At 34.3% G+C, this 21,950-nt stretch overlaps 2 protein-coding genes and 1 long non-coding RNA gene across 6 annotated transcripts in view; all 3 read left to right on the top strand.

The window, feature by feature from the left end:
• Positions 4,887 to 11,918, top strand: LOC109721393 (OTU domain-containing protein At3g57810-like). 2 transcript variants are annotated; one of them, XM_020249037.1, is made up of 6 exons: positions 4,887 to 5,092; positions 7,857 to 7,978; positions 8,277 to 8,317; positions 9,816 to 9,914; positions 10,573 to 10,737; positions 11,458 to 11,918. In XM_020249037.1, exons 1-6 carry the CDS (start codon positions 5,056 to 5,058, stop codon positions 11,471 to 11,473), a joined length of 480 nt encoding a protein of 159 aa, XP_020104626.1. In that variant the 5' UTR covers positions 4,887 to 5,055; the 3' UTR covers positions 11,474 to 11,918. The 2 variants fall into 2 exon arrangements, with proteins under 2 accessions (XP_020104626.1, XP_020104703.1); XM_020249114.1 differs by lacking the exon at positions 4,887 to 5,092 and adding an exon at positions 5,269 to 5,359.
• LOC109719450 lies at positions 14,858 to 16,380 on the top strand. 3 transcript variants are annotated; one of them, XR_002218704.1, is made up of 6 exons: positions 14,858 to 15,131; positions 15,206 to 15,301; positions 15,377 to 15,488; positions 15,567 to 15,669; positions 16,109 to 16,220; positions 16,320 to 16,380. It is a non-coding gene; the product is annotated as an uncharacterized LOC109719450 (long non-coding RNA). The 3 variants fall into 3 exon arrangements; XR_002218705.1 differs by having other exon boundaries at positions 15,374 to 15,488; positions 15,570 to 15,669; XR_002218695.1 differs by having other exon boundaries at positions 15,374 to 15,488.
• The window catches only part of LOC109723841, a 16,076-nt gene continuing 13,160 nt past the window's right edge, over positions 19,035 to 21,950 (top strand). The window contains exon 1 of the mRNA XM_020252362.1: positions 19,035 to 20,272. Within this exon, the coding sequence (XP_020107951.1) occupies positions 19,284 to 20,272 (989 nt within the window). The 5' untranslated portion in view covers positions 19,035 to 19,283. The remainder of the gene's footprint in view (positions 20,273 to 21,950) is intronic.

Raw genomic sequence — 21,950 nt, 5'->3', positions numbered from 1 at the left:
TGTCGTTTTGTCCTGATTGGACTTGCTCTCCACTGACGACCTAGTATGGTGGCAGTTAGTGTAGCTTCGACAGGCGAGACGGGTGAGTTCACAGTCCCTAATGAGATTGGGTCAGAAATTGCATTTTTCTTACAGATAGTTAGTACTGGATCATGATAGTATAGTGGCATATAGCTGTAGATTGTTTCCAGTTTCTTACTATCATTGAGCATACATCTGTAGACTTAGTAGGTGAGCCATTGAGATCGGTAGCGGTACCCACTGAGGACTACTTCTTTTTGCAGTAGTTCTCACACCCAGTTGTTTGAATCTTTTGCAGAGCCTTCGGTTGCAGCTGCTGCTACTGCTGCTACTGATCGGGAAAGGGTGTTGCGAGTTAGAGCCCTTCCTGACGAGTCACAGAGCTAGAGGAGTACCAGCTACAGGTAGTTGTAGTTTTTGGTTCTTTACATACTGATATTGTACCTTGCTGGAGCGAGTATTTTTGTACCTAGATGCTATGTATGTATTGAAACACTATTGTTATATATGTTTTATTTTTTTCTAGCAGCTCTATACTACTGGTTGTAGTGTTGTATGATTACAGGTACAGGTACAGCTACGTTTCGTATACAGAAAAATTTCTATGTATACGGCGGGTTTGTTAGCGTGCCCGGGGAAACGAGGAATCTGGGGCGTGACAACAATTTCAATTTTTTTCTTCTTTCTTTTCTAGTTCTTCTTCCTTATTTTCTAATTTTTTATTTTTTGTTAAGTTATTTTTTTGTTTTAAGCAAACAAAAGTACTTGACCAGAGATGCTTCCGTGCACCCCCCACCCTCCTTGCCTCCAACCCCACGAAGACCGCGTTCACCGCTGCACTCTGGTACGTCGCGCTCTCCTCCATCTCCACCTCACTCTTCGCCGACTTTGTGTGGGCATGGTAGGTCGCGTGCCCCCTCCCTAACTAGTGAGCTTTTTGGCACTAAAAAGCGCTTTCTTTTCGTCATCAGCGGCGGTGGTGAGGACGGCGAGTGTCTAGAAGTGGGTTTGGTGGGTAAAAAATCTGATGTAGTGGAGGTGTAGGTGTGTCGCGAAGGTCAGCGGAGAAGGTTCGGAGAGAAAAAAAAAGAGGATCGCGGCGCAGTCTTGGAAGGGTTGGAGAAGAGGAGGGCAGGAGATGAGCAAGCACGGGCACATGGGGCGGAGGCGAGGAAAGGCGTACCAAAGGGCGGCGGCGAGTACAGCCTTGGTAGGGTCGGAGGGGAGGGGGGCGGGTGGTGCGCGGACGCTGGCAAAGGCAGGGAGCAGAAGAGAGGCGGGCGCGCCTCGCCTTCTCCTCTCTCTTACGGGAAGGGAAAAAAAACGAGAGAAAAAAAAAAAGAAGGAAGAGAGAAACAATAAGGGTATTTTGATCGTTTTTTTAAAAATCCTGGTACGAAATCTGCAAAATCAAAAAAGGCGGTCCAGTTTGGCAAAAGCACAAACTTGTGAATTTCTCATACAACATTGGCCAATATATAAATAAAATATAAATATCGATAAACCAAAATAAAATAAATAATATATCAATTTAATTAATTTATATTATATAATAAGATTTAAGTATAAATATATTATCATAGATAATATTTATATTAATATATTTATTTATATATATATATTTATTTATTTATCTAATAAAATAAACGAATAACAAAGTTATTCTCAGTTTTCTTAAAAGTAATTCTAATAGATTGTTCGAGAACAATTCGTTTTTACCGGAACAACTTATTACATCAAGATCCTCCGTTGTTTGGTTATAAATTAAAGAATACCCTGACTTGTTCCGGGAGATTTTCGGTAATAAATGCAACCTAAAGATCTCATAAAAGAGATCAAGAGAGGTGGCACCTATATTGAAAAGACGTTTGGCTTGTGGACCGAAGTGTAACAACCTGAAGAATAAAGGAGTAGAGTAGTAGCAGAGGATGGTAGTAAAAATGATAACTTTACAAAATAGGAGAAATAAGGGCCGCAGCAAGTTGAGGAATGTGCGAGCTTGGTGGAACTCCGGCGGCGCGAGGATGCTCGGGTGGGACTCCGACGGAGCGGCGGAGCTAGGGCATCCTAGATGCTCTGAAGGAGAGGAGGGAGGATCGAGGTAGGTGGGCGGAGGATCCTGCAGAATCTGGAGAGCGGAGGAACTAGTGATACTTCGGTCATCGGTGGAGTGGGCAGTCCGATCCTTGGATTGGGTGAGAACGGCGGACCCGATATCCGCCAGGCAGAGGATAGTGCGAAGAAGAGAGGATCGAAACCCACTTACCCGGTTACAACTTAGTTGATGGATTGGGCGATTGGATTTCCGGATCGGGCATGAAACACGACCCGATATCCACTCAACGGTAACAAGAAGTTCATGGACAAGTGAAGCCCAGGCGGGGGCCCATAATAGCGCCGAATAGCAGCCCATTTCTTAATTCATCACTTTTGTTGTTTACCCCTCGTAGATTAGGTGTTTTTTCCTTTCAGTTCAATTTACCAAGTTAGTATAAATATCAGAGTATAATATAAACATGACATCAATGAATGGAATTAGCATCTACTTCCCCAACTCTCTTCTCCTCTAAACTTTTCTTCCCCCAATTCTCCTCTATCTCTAACCCTCACTTCTAATCTCTATCCCAATTTCTTATCCCTCTCTATCTCTATCTCTAATCCCCAATTCTTTATCTCTCTCTTACCTCTTCGAGCCTCTATTACCTCAGAATTCTGGCAGGAAGCCACCATCATCCTCCCCGCCACCTCGCCTCAGCAAGTTATCATCATCGGCGGGTTGGGATCGTCCGGGGTCATTACACGAAGCTGAACTAAAATAACATAATAATAATATGTATGAAGCGGTGTGGTTGGATTAATTTTTTTTGGAAAACGAACGCCAAAATCAAACCAGAGTATTCAATTTTACTTTTGCAGAAAACCAGTTTTTCGTTTTGATTTTGACTCGGCTCGATTACCACTTTTTTTTTAAGTTCGAATGAACAAACTCTACTTCAAGGCTTTTTTTTTTTTTTTTTTTTTGCTTTTTACTTTGAGTTTGCGGAGTTTTGGCTCAAGGTCTTTTCTAAAATACTTTGTGGCTCCTCAAGTAATTTTCGGGACTCCAACAGAGTGTTGACAATCTCATTTTTAAATCTGATTATGATTTTTAAAATCAGTTTTCTGATTTTGGATGCCCAAAATTAGAAGCAGATAAAACTTACTTCTTGAATCTGATTCGATTTAGACTCAAATTTATATTTTTATTTTAATTTTGATTCAAATTTAATTTAAATTGTTTTTTAATCTTTTTTTGAATTTTTAAAATTTAAAATTTAAAATTTAAAATTTAGATATTAAATTTTAAATTTCAAATCTCAAATTTTAAATTTTAAATTTCATAATTTTAAATTTCAAATTTAAATTTTAAGATAAAATTTAAAATTTGAAGTTTTAGAATTTAAAATTTAATGAAAAAATTTAAAATTTAAAATTTAAAATTATATGTTTTAATTATTCAAATTATAAATTTCAAATATTAATTTTAAAACTAAAATTTATTTTTTAAAATTTTAAATATTCAAATATGAAATTTAAACTGTTAAAATTTAAAATTTTATATTTCAATTTAAAATTTTACTTAAGAAATTAAAATTTAAAATTTAAATTTTTTAAATTTTAAATTTTAAATTTCAAAATTCAAAATTTAAATTTATGTTTTAAATTTGAAATTGAAAATTTATATTTAGCTTTAAAAATTCAAATTGTAAATTTTTGATTTTAAATTTTCAAATTGATTTGTAAGTTAAAATATCAAAATTTTAATTTTAATTCAAAATTTAAATTATTTTATAATAAAATTTAGTAAGAATATTATTATATACAATCATTAAAATTTTTTAGCTAATTAATTTTATAAAATTATTTTAGAAAAATTACTTTTATTGAAACTCAGCTAAACGCTCTACAACTTTTAAACTAAATCACTTATTCAAATCAAAATTAATTATGTAGAAATCATTTCTTCAGAATCTAGGCCAAACTGGAAAAATAAGCAAAGCCCCTAAAATTTATATTTTGATTTAAAATATATAAATTTTTAATATTTAAACTAAACTGCTAGAAGTTCTTTAAATAAAAAAAAATAATTCACATTTAAATTAACAATTAAGATGTAGAATTTAAGTTTTGAACACAAATTTATGAATTTTATCTCAAATTTCAAAATTTTAAATTTGAGTTTAAATTTTTATTTTTAATGCATTGTCAAATTCAAATTCAAATTGAAAATGCAATAGTTAAACATATAGTTTCCATTCAACATTTGAGCTCAAAATTTACTTGGCTTTAACTAAATCATTGGAAGTCCTATGAATTTAAAAGTTAAACTCGGTTTAAATTTAAAGAGTTGAACATACAATTTGAATTCAATATTTGAGTTTAAAATTTAAATTTAATTTTGATTTTTCATTTAAGTTTATTTATATTTAATTAAAATCATTTAAAATTCTTTGAAGGTAATGTTGTCTTATTTGTACAAATATTGCACTATTTGAAAGAAAATGTTGTATTACTTTGAAAAGATATTGCATTCTCTTTTCTTTTCTTATTATTTGAAGTTTTCTATCTATACCTTAAATGAGAATTTCGTTTTTAAGAAAAAGTATAGTTGTAATAATGATTTGTTAGTTGTATTTTTCAAGACATTTAATGCATGTACTTTTTATACATTTTGAAAGATGGAAAATTTGATTATTTATTTTAAAAAATCAAATTTAATCTGTAAAATTTTAAAATATAGACTAAATTTTGTTATGCAAAAGAAGCGATTATTATTCTTTTCAAATACTAACGTTTGTAAGAATTTCCCGGGCATCCTATTCCCCCCCTGCAAAACAAGAAGGAAAAAAAGAGCATCCAATTCGATTCCCATCTCGCGATCCTCCTCTCTTCTTTTCTCTCTCTCTCTCTCTCTCTAAACAACCCCTCCAATGGATTCCTCCGCTTTGAGATTAGGGCACCGTCGCCAATTCCTAACGAGGGTTTCTCCGATCCATGTCGGGATCCGATCACTCCACCCTGCGTTCGATTCGTACGTTGTTGTAACTCCCCAATCGGAGATCTCTTTCTCTTTTTCTCTTTCTTTTTTTAAAATAATTTTTTTGGAGATTTTTCTCGCCTTTTTCGCCAGTTTAGCTCGATTCTTTGCTTGCGATGTTGTTGATCGAATACTTGCTCTTCCTACTTATGCTTTTGCTCTCCGATCAAGTATGCGTCTGTTATTATGTTCCTGTGCTCTTTTGTTGTGGGTGGCGCTTTTCTTTTTGATTCTCATTGCTTTCTATGGACGCAGAACTAGGTTTATTTTATTTCTTTACTTTACATATGAATTTTTTAATTTTTCCTTTTTCAATTGCTGCTTTTCATTTGGACCAATATGAAATTTTTGATTGTGATGAATAATGTTCATAGACATATATTTAGGCCTCGTTTGGTATATAAAATGTTTGATTTTTATTTTTTTAAATAAAATTTTGTATCAAAAGGTGTAGGATCGGACAGTGGATTGAACCCTTTCACACAAAACGTTTGTTTAGCAAGAAAAAATAAAAACTTGAAATTTTTTTTTTTTTTGCTTCCAAATTTTCTGTTAAATAAGTTGTCATCTATTATTTAGCCAGATGCATTGTAAGCTAACTAATTATAACAACAAAAGAAAAGTATTTCCTCCAACGCTTCAAATTATGTAGAATTAGTGTTTTAAAAAAAAGATAAACGGCAACAATACCCAACGAGGCCTTAATTTGCATAGTATGAGTATGCATAGGTTTTCATGAAATTGACTGGGTTTTTTATTTAAATATGCTACATGATTGGTGGATCCCTACTTAATTAGGGGTGAGCGTCGCACTGTCCAGTTTTTTTTTTTTTTTTTTTTTTAAATAGGACCAAACCGTATTAGAAATATGAACCAAATCAAACCGAAATAATTCGGTCGGTTCATATGGTTTGGTTTATTCGGTCTCAAAAGAATAGTATTTTTGAATTAAAACTTGTAAACTACTGACAATAAGATATAGGTATTATTAATCTTATGTTAAAAATTTTAATCTAATAATAATAGTGGTCAAAGTCTCTAATTATATGATTATTATCTAAGATTAATATATTCTTTTTAGAAAGTTCTAGACTAATAAATATCAAAGTATTAGAAATTTGGTTAATTTGGTCAGTTCAGGTTTTTTTTTTCGATTTTCAGTTTCTGAAACTGATCTTATAAGTCTTTTGAGTTTTGATGTAAAATTATCAACTTCTTTTGTATGGAATGAGATGTGTAAAAATTTCTAAGGGATTAAGAAAATCTTTTGCTCGATTACAATGTTTCATTGCAGCATAGGAATATCTCGCACAATCTTTTTGCTTGATGTGGTTAGCATTATGCACAATATATTTGCTTGATGTGGTTAGCATTACTAATATGAGTTTTGTATTGTGGTGCTTTAAGTGGACAAACGGTCATGGGGATGGTCCCCAAATGGTCTATTTGTGGATGGCGTGAGGCAGCAGAGCCTGCACGCACTGGCAGCAGCGCCTGCACGGTGCTCATAATGAAGCCGTTCATGGAGTCCTTGTCTGGGCTACTTATTGCTCGCATCCAATACATATATTTATGTCATGCAGCAAATACAATATTTGATGATTCGTCGTTTAAAATTAAAATCTAATCGATAGATGTGATGTACAAAATCTAAAGAGTCTATATATAAAAAATCATTGGTTGTGAAAACCTATGATCAAGGCATCATGAAGTACCCAAAATCAACATTGTGGGGAAAAAATTATTTTATGCATGTAAAATAGGTGTTAAAAATTTGTAAAATTTTAATAGGTAGGCCTTTAAATGTAATTGAGTGCATCCAACGGATTAATTTTTATTTCGAAAAAAACCTCTACAATAAGGTTTCATAGGTGTGGTACATGGTGCCCTGCATGCATTTGTGTCCTGACAATTTTGAGACATAAGATGGGCTACCGGCCCCCAACGAAACCAAGTCCGGGCCGGTCCTGGTAGAATGCTCGTCCGCTGTAGCTAGAGTAAAAATGTGTTCTTAAGTGGATCACCCATATAGATTGAAATCTTGTATTTGGAGAGTTGTGATGCCAGAATAATCATTTTTTTTGGTTTAAATGGATTTTAGGAAAACAATCAAACTTTCACAATACTTTTTACAGGAGTTTCATTGTATTAGAGAAAGATTTTAGATTATTGACTCTTTTAGTTTTATCATTTATGTGATATCGGTGGTCTCAAAAATGCCGAACTATGGGAGCTAGAAGGCACTGCCTGTATTGTTTGGTTCCAGTTCCTAGCATACATAAGCACTTACATGCAATGATACAAACACCCAGGCTGCCATCTAGTGGAAGTGGAGAAGAGGGGATTGGGGGGTGGGGGGGTTTGTAGTTTGGGGCAGTTCTAATATTGGACTCTTAGCATCTTTTGGATGCAAGTGGGAATTAAACCTACGGCCATTTGGTTTTAGTGCTAAGCCTTTTACCACTGCACTAAGTAATGGTCCTCTTAGGATCATAATTGGATGCATGTGTGTACAACTACATGTATATGCTGCAAGTATGTCCAAGCTTCAAAAACAAATATTATGATTTCTCCTTTTCTCCTATTGCTAGAGCCTATATAATATCTTAACAAATTATTGCATAACTTATGTGTCATCAGCTTTTTATGTTTCTTTATTTGATACCACGCTAGTTGGCTGCTTTTGATAGTCACTTTTCCTAAATATTTTGAATTACTTGCTCATAAGTGCAGCAGTAATCTTCCCTTTGAATTTCAGGAATACGAGGAGATGGAAGATGTTTGTTTAGAGCTGTTGCTTATGGAGCTTGTCTGAGAGCGGGGAAACCTTGCCCCAGTGAGAGTCTTCAAAAAGAACTAGCAGATGAGCTTAGATCAAATGTATTTCATTTGCATTCATTTAAACTTTTCAATAAGACTATTATTGTTGTATTAATTAGCACTGTTTCTATGGAAGAAGAATTATATTAATGAAATCAATGCAATGTAGTTTTCAGAAGGTATTTTATTGATATATATGCTTTACATGACTTGCATATATCGCACTCCAATTTTCCTGGGGTATCTATTTGAAATTGTTTGTGCTGCTTCTACCAGTTTGTTTTTAATTAAATCTCTAATAATACTTCTAACTAAATCTCTAATACTGTTGTTGTTTTTTTTTTTTATTCCTTTACAGGTAGCAGATGAATTTGTTAGAAGGCGTGGGGACACCGAGTGGTCTGCTTTTTTTTTTAAAATTTTATCTTCATATTTTATTGTTGATCTAATGTTAGATAGATTTCACTGGATCTAAAATTATCTTTACTCTAGCTTATAGACTAAGGCCAGGAGTGAAAATGTGGGGTACTCTTCTTGATTTTTTGGTCATTTTGTCATATGTGAACCACAATATGGTGATTTTGCTTGATACCTTGCTAGGAATTTAGTCTAATTATAGAGAGAAGAGATGATTTAATATAGGAAGAGAAAAATCATTTGAGAACTTGGGAAAGAAGATGACAAGACAGACATGAAGAGCAATAGTACAAACTATGAATGGCGATAATGTACAGTCACTGCTTTATTCGTAGGTCATTTGAAAATAGGTTCTAGACGTTGCTTTTTGTTAATCTGAACCTGTCAATTAACATTTCTAGTTGACTTTGGGAAAGGCCTGCATAGTTCCATGTAGAACTTGATGTTATCAGTTGCATTACACCATTTAGTTCATAAACCAGTGCTTGAGTTTAACTTTTGGTCTGAAACTTCGATTTGTTACAGTAGGGGTTTGAACCTTTAACATTTTCAATCTTTTAGAACCTCTAAAATTTCAATCTAGTCCTGCTGGGTAGCTTCTGCCTCCCTAAGAGGCTGAAGTTTGATGTGGATGCTAAGTTACTGTTCAAAAATCCTGTCAGCTATGTATTCATAGGAAGATGGTTGAATGGGACCCACGTAATTCAGGAATGATTTCATTTTTGAAGTGAGATTTGGCATATTGGGCCCAGTTGACCTCGTTTTACCAGAAAATCATATGACTCGGATTAAAACGGAATAATGACTTGGAATGCCACATCAGCATTGGGTGATGAAAGCTAACAGTAGGATTGAGATTGAAACACATTAGAAGTTTGAGCCTCTAATGCAATAATTCAGAGTTTAGGGGCAAAATGAAACTTGATTCATAGTTTAGGGACTAATGGCGTAATGTACCGTAATGGTTTTCTGTCCAAATCTAAAATGTTACATAATAGCTGCCGAGTTATAAATTATCTTCTAGTATCTATCACGGTCATTGGAAAAGTTAAAGAGATTGTTTCAGTTCTGACAGAATTTTCTTAAAGCAAACAACATATTATTTGATGTCATCTAATAGGATGAAAAGCTGGAAATCAGAGACCGAGCACCACCTAACCTACCGTCGTAGGGGTGTCATATGTTTTTTCCATAACGAATTTTCAACGCCATGAAAACAAATTCATACCTAATCTTGTGACTAGCCCTTCGGATTTATATAGATCATATGAGTTTATGAGAGCTCCTCTCTGGTTTACAACTTTCAAATACATCAATATATGTCTTACTAAAGGATGTAATACTTACATAAAGCGAAAATTCCATTGATGCACAATAAAATCCAGTTTCTACTTCTTGATAATATCAGCTTTGTTGTCATGTGTCTACTGAACCTTATCAATATCACTCCAGTTATGAAATATTTTTTTTTTCTATGCAGGTTTCTTGAAGAAGATTTTGATACATATGTCACACATATTAGACAACCTCATATATGGGGAGGAGAGCCCGAGCTGCTTATGTGTTCCCATGTCCTTCGGTTGATACTAGCTATTTTTCTAATTAGATCATTTTGCGGGAATAAATAAAAGGAAAAAAGAGATCCACATTCTTTTCAACTTCTGAGAAATTAGACCCCTTTTTTAAACAGTTTTAGGTCAATTTTCAAAATTCTTTTTCCTTACACAATTCTGAATGATTGATGCACTATTTTGAAGTATAAAAATCATATTTCATAATTGCACATAAAAGATGTAAATGCCAAGTTATGGGCTTGTGGTGAGCGCTTTGGCAGCACGGTACGCCATGTTGTCATGCCAGGCTGTGCCGATATGTGCCATTGATCCAATGCCTATGTACCACAACACTCGGCATGAAATTATTCATTTTTGTTGTCACTAGTATATTCAAATTGCTCTTAATATACTTTTTATTACACCTTTTGTACTCTATTGTGTAATCAGTTGCTAATTTGATAGAGAGAGTTCCGGGCCGTGCCATTGAACAATGGAAACTAGGGTCTTCTGATGGAGGTCAAGTTTTGGTCCTAAAAGTTGGAAAGTGATAAAATTCTAAAAACAAAAGAACCCTTATTGAAAAATCCAGAAACGAAGTGGTTTCTTTTTCTGAAAATTTGACATATTTCTGACTTCATAAACTTTTACAGAGTTTTCTCTAAAGAAAATATGGTATTGCAGGATGCCAATAACCGTCTACATGTATACAAAGGGATCTGATAGCCCCAGAATCATAGCAGAGTATGGTCAGGAGTACGGCAAGGAAAATCCAATTCGTGTGATTTATCATGGTTATGGACACTATGATGCATTACAAGCACCACTTGCAAGAACAAAATCAAAGTTGTAAGTCACTGTAATCTGTCGTTTGTGATTTATTTGCCAGCCATGTCTAAATTCTGAAGTGACGGTTGCATTTTTCGCACTTTTCTTTGGTAGATAATTTCTTGTTCTAAATTGTGCCTTCATTGCTATTCCTGATACTATCCTAGATTAAGCACTTTCAAGTGTTCTATCATGCTGTCTGTCAGAACATGTTCACTTTATGTTAAATACAGTATGATCAACAAAAAGTTTTAAACCATCAAGACCAACTTTTGTGATCTAAAACATTAAGAGTACCCCTAAAATAAGGAATCATTTGATTTGGTCGTCTCTTAGGCATATGCTGAGGTCTTTGGCTTACGCACTATGAAGAAATGCTTTTCTCCCATGTAAGATTTTGCAAAGAGTTGTGCTCCAGAAGGATCAAAATTCTATCACTTTTCCCTTGCGGAGGTTTCTTATTGTGAGATAATCAAAGTGTGAGTCAAAACCTCTGTGTAGTGTGCCATTAATTGCAAATTTTGATCTTGTCGCACTAATACTGCTATTGAGCTTCTTACTTTCAAAATAACTTTCAACTTCATCGGCTGCTAGCAGTTAAAACATTTTCTCTAATTCTAACTTATATAATGGTGAATTTTTATTTTATCTCCGCTTGTTAACGAGTTAAATGATATATAACATTTTGTTTTTCTTATTTGTTGAAATTGGAAACATTGATACATTTGCTTTCTGAACTAGGTATCCGAACACATAAAGCGGTTGGCTTTGTGGCTCTGGAGTTGGATGCAGTCAGCATAAATTCATGAAATTCATGGAGATTCTGCATAATAAATGTTGCTTGATATTAATCCACATTTCAAAACACCGAAGGTATGATGTGTGACTATCAACAAATTGTTTGATGTCTTCGAGTAAAGTTTCATCCTTCTACTTCATTGTCCAAATCTTTGTCATTAGTTGCTTATATGTATGTGTTGGCACATTTGTATCTGTATCATTGTTCGAATCCTTATCATCAGCATGTGTCGGGTGTGTATCGAACAAGTACTGGTATCGATACATGTCCGATATGGACATGAGAGCTGAAGTATTTGTGCAGTATAGATGGAAAGTTACATGGTATGTAAGATGGCCAACTTTGTCAGAAAATATGAATTCAGGGAATGAACATGTTATAATATCATTTGGTGAGTGTTGAATGAGTGGTAGCCAAATGTGGTGAAAGAAGATTTTCTTTTTTTCTTTTTTTCCTTTCTTTCTTCTCAGGACCAATTTCAGATTTAGAAAATACATTAATGTACAATATATGTGATTCTCTTCCTACATCCCATTCAGAAAATTTGCGTTCTTTTCATAAGCATTTTAGCTAAACGCAAATCATTCTTGTATGTTAAAACAAAATTGTAAAAAGCCAAAATAATGAGAGAAAATTTAATTATATATTAGTAAGCACTTCCTTTAGTAGAAACAGTCACTCTTATATTGTACTTTTTTTTTTTTTTGGTTTTTTCAAAGACCTCACTGAATTATAGTTTTCTTATCCATCTCGACATTATATTTTAGGTTTATTTTCATTAATTACCCTGTTTTTTGCTTTATCCTCAAGTGTTTCTCTTGAACCGTAAGTTGTGTAAATTTTATAATGCTTTTAGCATTCGTATAAATTAAAGAAATGATAAAATCCAATTAAAATATAATAATTCGTCAAGTGTTCTTTACCCCTGTTAACCTAGCTTGTCATGCAATAAACCATAACTATAGTTACAAGGGTTAATTATGTAGTCTCTAATAAGTTTCATGGGCTCAACAAATTTCAAACTTTGGAGACTAACTTATTAACCTCCAGAGCTTATGGCGAAATAATTGTAATTTGATGTACTAAGTTCTTTATAGGAGTTTGGCTCGCGTAAAGAGTCGTAACATAAGATAACTAAAGCCTCGATAAGAGCTATTCATCCTTAGGCAATATCTATCTTGTCGGATCGTTGGTACTAATCATAAATCTCGAAAGCCCGAGCTTTTAGAAAGATATAACCAATTCATTAAAATGTACAGATACAGCGTCTACGGGTTTTGATTGTTACTCGATCCAACCAATCTCATGTCACTTTGAATATGACTCGACTCTGACCTTCCACCATAAAATAAGATGCTGCCCCTTTTAAGCCAACATATTTTAGATCAGCTCTTCTCGTAAAATGCGCCTTTTACTTGAGCTAGAGTCTTTGTTATGGAATATCTTTCTCCAATTTTGTAAAACCATTATCAGACTGTGTAGCTAGGGCTTCTGTTGTTTGGCACTTGTATTATTTTTCATTTACTCTCTTATTTGTGAAAGTAAAAAATCTACTATATTTTTTATCGAATTTTTTTTTATAAATAATCCTATCGATTTTTATAATTGTAAAAATAATTTTTTTTAAAAATAATTATAAAAATAGACCTCTAAATGCGATGAATGATTCACCGCATTCATAACTTCTCATTAGAAGTAGAAAAAGAATAAAAGCGGTGAACCATTTACCGCTTTTACCATCGTAGAAATATAGAATGAAGTGAGGAAAAGAAAGAAAGCGGTGAATGGTTTACCGCTTTTAAAAGCGGCGATGAATGGCTTACTCTTTGTAAAAGCGGTGAATCATTCACAGTTTTTATATGATCATATTTATAAATAAAAAGTTAATAGGCCTATTTTTAGAATAAAATTTTAGGAGAAGACTATTGCACTAAAAAACCCCTTTTTATCCCCTACACATTTCAAAATACAAACAGAAAAAAGGTAAAAAGTATAACAAGTACGAACTTTAGCTTGATATTGAGAACATAATGTGTACCAAAAAATTCAACATATTGCTATTAAAGATATTAAGGGGCATGTTTGGCAACTTCAAGAATTAAAAAGAGATTTTTTTTTTTCTTTCAATTGTAATAGGTTGTGTGCCAAATTTTGAATATTTTCGAATTTTTTACTCTGTTTTTCAACGTTTGGATAAAATACTGTATTTTTTACATGATGGAAAAAATAACTAGTTTTTCAAAAAACCCTAGCCATTAGTTCTTCAAAAACAAACTATTGGGGTGTTTTTAACCTTTTACCGAAAAACTATTGGCCCTTCTTTTTTCCATTTCAATCTCTTTTTTTGCCTTTATTTTGTTTAAAAATCGTAATCCAAGTGGTTGGAGAAGGATTCAATAAAATGATAATGAGTTCGTGGCCAATATTGTTTTTTTGATGGCAAACAATGTGACAGAGGGGACACTTATTCATACTCCGGCTTTACCCCGCGCAAATTATGTTAATGAAATTCTTCACAGTGATGAAAGGAGATATAAGAGATAGTGTTTCAAATGGAAACTCATATTGTAAAATATTTGAACAATAATAATTTCTTCATGATACATATATGATACATGATATGTCACCACTGAAGAACAAATAGCAATATTTAATATACTTTAACTGACCGTTTCTAGCGCAAGCGGTAAAGGGCTTGGTGGTTGCTATCCGAGATCCTAAATTCGAAGCCTAGTTGCTTCACATTTCAAAAAAAATAAAGATATTTTATATACTATATCAAAAAATGTAAGTAATTGAGAGATTTCATCACAACCTATCACCGCTCCAAACATCAGCAATAATTCAAAAAAAAAAAAATCTTATTTTTGTGGTATGTCTTTTGACTGGTATAAGTAAATTTAATTAATTGACTTGTAATTAATAATATTTTTATTTTACCTTTCTTAGGATTGCATTGGTGCGCGCTATAGATAGCATGCTTATCTATCAACTAGACTGCAAATGAGAATTGAAATGACAACCTAAAAGAGAGGGCAAATTAGGTTTCTAAAATAAATATACAATAAAATCAATTCAAGAATTAAATCCACAATAAAAGAATAATGAAAAGAGTTAGACAAATTCGATCAAATTCAAGAAGCATGCAATCAATTAATTTGTTTCAAGGTTTGACTCTTTGACTATGTCCCCGCCAACTTTTCAATACAAGAGAACATCGAATCTCCACTAAATGTTGCTTTTGGAGGCAAACACTAAGACTTTATACCAAGAAACTCTTCTTCTCATAAAAAGATATCATAATTACACTTTGTAAACATTGTAATTAAATTGGTCTTTTCCTCCTCCAGCTCTATTCTTATCCTCCCCAGCTCAATCCAGCTGATGCTTATCTTGCCCAAGCTCTGAGAAACAGGGTTTAAACCCTCTCCTCTCTTTCTCTCTCTAGGATCTTCTACTTCGAAGAGGGTGGTAATGTGAGCTTATTATTTTCTTCCCTTCTCTTGGATTAACTGGTCTAGAGGTTTGAGGATTAAATCTTGGAATGTGGGAGAGGTGTTTTGATGAGTTTTCTCAACCTTAAAACTGCTGGTAGCTGAATCGAAGTTGGAATGAGGTGAGCTAAGCAACTACTTCTTAGTTTGAAGTATAGTAATGAACTTATATGGTTTTTGGTTCCTTTGTGACCAGCTGGTTTGAGGGATGTTCCAGCAGCTATAGAAGCAAGTTTTTGCTATGATTCTTCAACTTTAATCCTAGGAAAAGCTGAACCAAAGTTGTTTAAAGGTATATTACCTAGTAGCTCCTTAGTTGAATGATGTAGTTGTGACTTTATGCATGTTTTAACATAACTCGCAGTAGGGTGCTTTGAACCAATTGATCTTGTTTGGCTGAAATTGGGAAGCTTACAAAAGTTGGATTTGGTGTTCCAACCTAAACCGAGATTGAGATTTAAGCATTAGCATAATAGTAGGTAAGAATTTATTTAGATAAGATGCTATATGTGTTGTAGAAGTGTTATTATTGATGCAGTTTTGGTGCATGTTTACAGCAGGTTTCTTAACACCTGGAGCTGCGTTTTGTGATGCTTGAAAGCTAAATTTAGTGTACTTCAGCCAGAAAGAAGTGGAATTTCAAGTTGGGAATCTAAATATGTGAGGTTCTAACCTATACTATGTGGTTATACTACAATAAAAGCGGTCTATAGCGACACTTTTAAATGTAGGTACATGTCAAAAAAGTGCTGCTAGCTAAAATTACCGACACTTTTAAAAAGTGTTGCTATATGTGGGGTCGCTAGGTATATAGTGACAGTTAAAGAGTGTTGCTATAACCTAAAAGAGTGTTGCTAATTTACCAACACTTATTTAAGCATTTAGCAACCGCCNCTGGGTGTGGTGGGTTGAATAGAGTAATATTTTATTTTTGGTTGGATTGGGCTTTATATTTAGGCATAAGTAGATGTTTTTTTAAGTTTTAGCATACATGGGACACTTACACAAAAGTGTCCCAAACATGTGTCCCTATAACCTAATTCTGTTGTAGTATATTATATAAGGGTTCTAATGCTGTTTTGATGTTTGGTCGCAACAGGTTTATAGCTGGTGGGGGACCTTTTGACTGAGATTTTGGGTGGTCATTACGGTTTAGATTTGGTGCATTCTAACCTAAAGTAAGGTGGAAATTAACCTTGGATCAATATTAGGTGTGAATCTTGCCTAAATTGAGTAACTTCGTGAGTTTTTGTATACTTTAGTGTGGAAATGGGAATTATGCTCCTAGCTGATTTTGAATTGCTTGCTAGGGTACTTGGAGAATAGCAGATACTCTTACTTACGAATTTGACAAGAGGCATCAACTAATTGGTGGGTTTGACCTTCCCGAAATGGGTGAATTTCCTCTATGTCTTCTTTGACATTATAGAATCGGAATTGTGGCATATCCATGTGAATACATGTTTACTCGAATGAGTTAGGACAACACTAATATGCATACCATATCGGTTAAGAGGGAACCTCTATGTAGTAGGGGTGAATTATGAAATTGCTCTGCATTTAGAGATTACTTGTTAGTCTCACATGTATTACATGATGTTAATGTACTTGTATCGACAAGTTAACGAGAGAACATCATTCACTAGGGCATTGAGATAAAGCTATGAATACGGCACTTAGTTAGATGTATAGCTAAGTCAACAGTGTATAATGGTTTTAATCTTCAAGTTAAATCATGCAATTCTATGTTGTAAATATGATGTCTGAACTTCGAGCATATCATACAGAATAAATTTACCTGGGTATACAATCATAGTGTAGAATGAATTGTGTAGAGATCATGTGAAGAGTATTTTATAGAATATCTTGTTTACTTATATTAACCAGTTGGTTCCCACTTTCACATGATAGACTAACCGGAACTTCATATTATTGTGTATGATCTAGCTAAGTGACTAGAATTTAGCATTATGGCATAACTCGAATGTAATCAAGTAAATAACTAGAAATAGACATGATGATTTACTTGTATGGTCAAGTAAAAGTAATTGCCTATTACTTGTTTACTCCAAATAGTGGAGATATGTAGAACTATAGAATATGTGCCCTAAGTCATTGGATATGATCTTAGTAAACCACTTTTCTTATATATAAGGAGTAGTGAGAGGACTATGTTTGAGTGTACAGGTATAGCCTGATAGAATCATCAATATGAATGTAAAGCATGTATTTATGTAAGTCATATTATCTAGTAGTTGAAGTCTGTCATCAAGTAGTTGATAGTGGATTATGACTTAGTGTTACAGTGTCGACCTTGTGTCGAGTTGAGATTCTATATTAGAGACATGATAAACATGTGATACCTATGCTATGGATTACGCTTGCTTGCCAAGTGCTCATTCGCACATGCTTGTGAGGGTCGTCCCTCATAAGTCGGCACTCTGGAGTTAGCCTAGCGACAGATTGCTCGCTTCTGTACGAGACTGAGCGCTGAAGTGGATTGCTGTGGGTAGTGTTGACTTCCACAGGGCCATTCGGCACAGCACAAGCCGGGACTTTACCAAATGTAAGTCTCATGTTAATTGGATTAATGTAAGTGACTTAAACCTTAGATGGACATAGTAGTAAAGATACTTTATGTCATTAGTTGAATAAACCTAATAGTGAGCATACTAGGAGGTTGACATCCATGTTAGTCAATAGTATAGTGATAGTACGAGTGCATTTACACTCTTGTTAGTGTAGGATATTAATCACAGGATGTCATTAGTTAATCAACTATAATGAGGATATTCTGCAAGAATCATGACATATAGATGTTCAAACTGATATTTGGCATAACTTTTAGAACTTGCATATGATTAATGAATGCATATGACATGTTAGAAAACTATCTAGTACGTAGAGGCATGTTATAGTAACTCGCTGTATCTATTGTTACACTTACTTTGCTTATCTACTGTTGTTTACACATGCCTCAATTGATCTAGTGGTGTACTTCGTCACTCTCGGCGGCTTACCCACTGAAACCTATTGTTTAATAGTTTTCACTCCCATTTGTTGTCAGTTTTTATTGTAGAGTCTTCCACGGCGGAAGAGGCTAGGGATCGTGGCAAGAGGTTGGCGACTAGCTAGAGCCCCTACGGAGATACATTAGATTGACCCGATGTTATCATTCTTTTTGTACTTATGGCAGTGATGTATTATGTATTTGATTTATAGCTGCCGTTAGATACTTGGTTTAGTTGTATACATTTGTATATTTTGTAGATCTCTTTGTGAGAGAACATTAATGATTTTACATTACTCGCTCTGATAGTTTTGTTAGAATTTGAACTTGTTCATTCTTTTGGTAGACGCCTTGTGTGCATTGTGGCTGTTTGGTGTACACGGTGGGTTTGTACACGTTACTGTGAGCTTTTGCTGAAGTTCAGGACGTGACATAAAAAAAATTGAATAATATGCATACCACCTGTCGATTTCTAAGCTTTATTTTTATAGAGGCTCCAAAAATATGTTGCATTGTGTCATAAGCGCATTAACTTACTGTGATAATTGAGGAATAATGGAGATATTAATGCCCATCAACTTAGTGTGATAATTAAGAAATAATGGAGATATATTAATTAATATTAATGTAGACACATCTTCAGATATGCTACCTAAAAAAATTGGGTTAAAAAATTGCCACATTATAAATATGCATACTTATTGTAAATATTTACAAATTAAATAATATAAAGATCAATTACATATCTAGCTTCAAATATATGCACATAAAGCATGCACGAATTTATACATGCATGCATGCATCCGTATATGTTTGTACATGTATGTATGTATATATATATATATGCATGTCCATGCATGTACGTGTATGTAGTTAAGTACATAAATGTAGGCGTGTACGTATATACGTATGCATACATATATGCATCCATGTACGTATGTGTATGCATGTATGTGGCATTTTAAATTTTTAAAAAGTTTTTCCAAATCCGGAAGCAAGCCATGCATGTATAATGTGACTACAATAAAAGAGTGGATTCACTGCAGGCTATACTATCTGGAACATCTAATTTTCGCCATTCTTTTGTTGCCATGTATTGCATTTCTTCTGCGACCACCTATAGAAAGCATCTTTGCTTTAATGCTTTCCTTGTCTTACTTGAGAATGTGCTACTCCCTCTTATCCCTCTTTTCATTTTCTTTTCAGGCCAAAAATAAAAAGAAAAAACTCCTTCCTCAATTCGCTCATCGATCTCTAACTCACTATGGACCCGCATTTTCCGATCAATATTGCGCAATTGTACCATTCCGAAGAGCGTCAACTTTTCTCTCGCATGGTTTTCACACTTGGAGTGGACCCCTCGCATTCGATGAAGATCATCGCCTTCTGGTTATGGCTGGAAGAAAACGGTCATTCTGACATCCTTCGCCGCATAAACTCCTTCTCCGATGACATGGTGCTTACGGTTGCTTCTGTCGGACAAAGATTTGTAGAAGCCCTCTATCATGATGAGCCTCTGCCAAACCCTAACGATCTCTCTTTCGAACCAACACCGACGAGCGTTTGTTTTCGTGAGAAAGCGTTCCGCGGGATAGATTATTTCCTCAACAACGTCTGTCGTAAGCTTTTCGATGATCATCAGGCCAGAGCAGAGATGGAGTCCAACACTCGTCAACTGGAGACGCTAGCGCGCCAGATGAGTCATACCTATATAGATGGCAAGAATTTGGCGAGATCTACTGCAACTAACAACAACTTAGGGCAAACCAGCAGTAGTACCTTCGGAGACAATAGCTTCACTGTCACCAGAACTTCTAACCCTCAACATTTTGTGCCCTATGGGGAAGGCACTAGTGCAAGTGCTAACAGGATCACATCACATAACCTTATAAACCCTAATTTAGTGGAAGCTGAACATGCAATTGAATCCATCTATCCTTCTGGGGCATTACTAGGAAACTTAGGTTTCTTGCAACCTCGAAATAGCAACATCGATGTTTCGATATTTAGACCGTGCTTTAATAATGCAATTTCTCCCTCCAACCGACAACCAATTCCAATTGATCACTTGACATTTGGGACCAACTTTTCTCCACAACATTACATGGCCATCTTCAATAGAAACTTGGACATTCTAGCACAAGAGCTGCCGCGCGCGCGTTGCGACATTCCACGGGATGAGAGGACATTATTTCTAACTTTCTCTAATGGCTACCCGTTTACTGAAGATGAGCTATACAACTTTTTCATGAGGTATGCTTGTTTTTTTTTTTTTTGCTCTCATGTACACATGCAACCGTGGATATATACTAGTTACTTAATTATTCTTGAATCTAAAATGTGTGCTAATTGGGAAGGTTAGATATTGTTATTGTAGTATTAATCTAATCAATTAAAAGAAAAGGAGAAAACTCCAAATTCACCTGAATTTTTACCTAATTGATATCCATCACCTGAAGTTCCAATAATTCAGATTTAACATAAACAATTAATCAATTCATTGCAATCAATTGCCTCCTTGAACTCTCCATCAAGTCATTTGATTACTGTCAAAACGTGATTATCGCGTACATGACGAAAAAAGTTTTTTAGTAATTTCAAAGTTTAAAGTTTAAATGGTGATAAACGATCTGGTTATTATTTAGGTAGCATATAATTTGGCAAAAGTTATCTAGAAATATATAACTTGGCAGTAGGGATGTCAATAGGTATTGAACTATTATCCGAATCTGAATCCGAAAAGGTGAGTTTATCCGATCTAAATGGATATGGATTTGGTTATGGGTATAGAAAATAAAAACCCGACGGTTATGGATATGGATAAGAATTTTGTATTTACTCGACCCGAACCCGAACCCGGACCCGAATGAATAAATAAATAAATAAATAAATAAATAAATATATAGAGTCCAGCTATGGTGCATGTAAAAGCACCAAGTACTTGGTGCTTGTAAGTTTTTTACCGTTAGATCTACTCCTCAGATCATTTTCAACAATTAGATTATACTATTCAACCAACTACCCACTCAACCCTAGGGTACCCACATCATCCTAACCGCATATCTCTTAATCTAATGGTTAAAAATCTACAAGCACCAATAACTTGGTACTTTTAAAAGTATAGGAACTCAATTATATATATATATATATATATATATATATATATATATATAGAGAGAGAGAGAGAGAGAGAGAGAGAGAGAGAGAGAGAGTACGCCTTGTGTGCTATTAGGAGTACGGAGGCTTTCGACAATGGAGCTTTCGAATTAACGATCGTCTCCGTTAGATTTGATCTAACATATTTAAAGTATTTAGAAAATAAATTTTACGATTTTTTGATATCATTTACCTAGCAATCGAACGGATTCAAAATCAACAATTTTTAATAGTTAATATATCTTGTTTGCAAGTTTAACGGTGTAGAAGTATTCAAATCAGATAAAATTTTGATAGAAAATTTTTTGTATTATTTAGGCTTCGTTTGGGATTGCGTTACGTGCGGTGAGAAAGTACGATGGAAAAATATCCTGTTTGTTTCCATACGTAATATTGCGTTCCGTATATTGTGATGAGTCGGTTATGATATATTTTCCGCGTCCCACTGTAGAATGCAAAAGCATATCCCTATATGCTTTTTTTCTAATTCTATTTTATCTAACAGCGTCAGCTAGACCTCATTTGAGTCATTTATCACTATTTTTTTTTTGAGATTTTTATTTTCAGCCGTTCATTTTGAGGCTACTCGTTTACTAGGCAAACGAAGTCAAAAAATTATGAAATTTGGTTTCTAGATAGTTCCAATAGTGTAGATCATGTTTAATGGAATGGATCGCCGAATCGGACGTCCCCTCATTGAAAACAACTTATAAGCACGGAGGCCTCCGTACTTTCGAAAGCATAGGAGCCTAGCTCATATATATATATATATATA

Source organism: Ananas comosus, linkage group 1 (genome assembly GCF_001540865.1).
Source record: "Ananas comosus cultivar F153 linkage group 1, ASM154086v1, whole genome shotgun sequence".
In the NCBI taxonomy this organism is placed as follows: domain Eukaryota; kingdom Viridiplantae; phylum Streptophyta; class Magnoliopsida; order Poales; family Bromeliaceae; genus Ananas; species Ananas comosus.
Note: the sequence above shows the minus strand (reverse complement) of the source record. Positions and strands in the feature narration are given on the sequence as shown.